Source organism: Nematolebias whitei, chromosome 2, assembly GCF_014905685.2.
Source record: "Nematolebias whitei isolate Nwh7 chromosome 2, NemWhi1, whole genome shotgun sequence".
Lineage (NCBI taxonomy): Eukaryota > Metazoa > Chordata > Actinopteri > Cyprinodontiformes > Rivulidae > Nematolebias > Nematolebias whitei.
The window spans coordinates 20037285-20039988 of record NC_056499.1 but is presented as its reverse complement, the minus strand read 5'-3'; the positions used below and the strand labels follow the sequence as shown (position 1 = coordinate 20039988).

Here is a 2704-nt window from a genome sequence, read left to right as displayed (position 1 = left end):
ATTGTTTTGAGAGTTTCATTAAAATCGATCCTGGTTCATGAGCTATTATGCTAACAAACACACAAATGAACACACATGCACAGACACTGGCAATGAATTGCCTGTCTTTCATGGTTGAAGACAACAATGAAATGAGTAAACGTTTGTAATAATCCAGCTTGAATGGATCGGTGTCATGCTGTTTGATGTACAGAACAGAGTAATATAGAAATATTAAACACAACCTGTTGTTGTATGTTTCAGTGGTCCACACCCTCGGAGATCTTGAAGAGCTACCAGGAGCAGAAGCTGTGGATTGCTTCTCCTCAGTTCTACGAACTGAGCCGAATGTCTCGTTTCCCTTCGCTGAATGACCTCCATAACTTCACCTACCATCGGGCCACAGAGGGCTGCCAGCAGTGGACGCCTGTTGTTGTCCAAAAAGATGAACACCATATTTCACTGCTGCCAGGTGCTGATTGTTAAATGCATTTTTTGTAATGACTCTCCAGACTTGGATCGTCATTGCCACTTAGTAAAGTGCCTGAGTTCATTTGCATCAATTAGATGCTCCTTTATGAACCGACTTTTGATTAGACTTCACATCAAAGTGCTTTTTAAGAAATTTCTGTCTATAGGTTGTTTTAAAAGTTAGAAAAAGCCACGGTGATGACTTTGGTTTTGTAGAGTCACAGTTTTAGAGCAGGGCTAGTCAATAAAACTGTTCAGGGGGGCCGCAGTTTCTGAAACCCAACAGCTAGGGGGCCGGACATCCAGCAATTAAAATCATTATGTAAATGAACCAAAGTTTACAATGATTGTTACCTTTTAAATTTGTTTATTTGATTGCATTGAATCATAAATGCAATAAACAGAATCCAAACCCAAAACCAAAAAAAAACAGTTGAATAGTCCTGGTTTAGAGGCTGAGATGTGTGTAAAGTCAGATTAACATATTGATAAATCCCATTCACCGAATGTGGATAACGATTTGAAAGGGGAATATGATTAAGTAAGGGTTTAATAATATATTGTAAAAAAAACGTACTGAAATGAATATATTTTGAAATAAAAGAGAATAGGGGTAGAATAGATAAGTATGTGCTTCATTCTACTCCTTTTCAAACTTTCTGTTTGATTATAACGTTGCATATTTTGTTTGAGTTGTTACATGTTTGAAATAAATTCATATATATACATATATATATATATATATATATATTTATTTATAAGGTTTGTTTTTGACATAGTCTTACATCATCTAATTTTGATAAATGTGAGTTGTAGGAAATTAAGAGCTGCTAGAATGTGACTTAAAGACAAGGTAGTTTAAGCTACTACATCTTTTATGTGCAGTGTATAAAAAGAATACTGAAGCATGCCGAGTAACTATTTCATTTTAATCCAATTAGTTCATCTGTACAAAAGGAAAAAATAAATAGACACTGCTATTTTTTTATTGCACAATAAATGCTTGTCTTAAATCTTCAAAACCATTTTCTAATTATTGAGGAAAATCTTAGTAGCGAAGCTGCATAAAACAAAGAGATAACTCATTCAATTTGATTTAATCTTTGCTATTTTCTTCACTTTGGGTTCTCCATCTTTCCAGGGGACGAACTTTATCCAGTGGACTCTTCAGGGCTGTCTCAGAGGGAGGATTGTCAGGATGGTTCTGGACTGCACCGCATGGTGTTCTCTGGTTCCTACAGCATAACTCTACAGATCACCATCAAACCCAAGTACAACCACCTGCTCCCTGTTGTGGAGCCAGTTGTGTCACATCACTCCAAAGGTCATCTTTGACCACCTCCTGTGCACCAGTAGAAAAATAAAAAAGTGATTGTAATAGAGATAAACAAATTGATCATTTAAAATTTTGCTTCTTGAAACTGCTTTACTCTCAGCAAAAGTTATCAAGTATTAAAGTGAATCATATTTTCTGTGAAAACAAAAATGATTGCCATTACAAGTGTATGCAGTAGCTTTTTAAAACTTCAGTTTTTAAGTTTCATGCAGTAAAATTCAAAAGGAGAGCAGCTTGATTGGAAACACATTTCCACTGCCAACTCGTCTCATTAATACTTGATCAAGAAACGTTTGCATCCGATTTGAGCACAAATGGAGCCCGTTCAATATTGTAGGGAGGCTGAATAGAGTTGATTTTCTGCAGAACTGAGAAACAGTTTGGAAGTTTAAATTTAAGTTTAAATTAATTTATAAAAGATTTAAGGTTTTTGTTAGAAGTTCAGAGGGAAGAACAAAGGGCATCAAACTTCCTAGCATGGGATTTGTGTTCAGAACTCATCCGTTTGTCTTTAGGTGAGGCGCTGAAGTTTTGTTTGATTTTAAAAAGTAAGCTAGTTGCAACTAATTGCTGTGAAATACATAATTTATAGCATTAAAATCTCTGGTGCACCTTTACAGTTGTCTCTTCTCATGATGAAACGTAACTTTAAGATAAGTAGCAACAGTTGGAAGAAATTAAGCAGTCGGCTGTGGATCAGCGGTCAGAGCAATCGCCCTCCACTGAGCGAGTCAAATGTTCAATTCCATACGCAGTCACATGTTGAATTGCCCCTGTGCAAGACTCCGAACCCCTCATTACCTCTGATGTGTGCCCCATCAATGTAAACATTTGATATAAAGCACTGATTAGATGAGTGTCTGCTCCTTGTCCTTGAAGGCCACTGTCCTCCATGTTTTCACTGTTTCTCTGCTTTGA

At 36.5% G+C, this 2704-nt stretch overlaps 1 protein-coding gene across 1 annotated transcript; it reads left to right on the top strand.

Moving 5' to 3' along the window:
• Positions 1–243: 243 nt before the first annotated feature.
• On the top strand, positions 244–2704 carry LOC119430093 (nucleoside diphosphate-linked moiety X motif 19; the record flags this gene model as incomplete). The annotated part of the gene is given in 2 exon segments (XM_037697528.1): positions 244–451; positions 1592–2704. Coding segments are annotated over 2 exon segments (402 nt in total), but the record flags the coding sequence as incomplete, so codon positions are not given.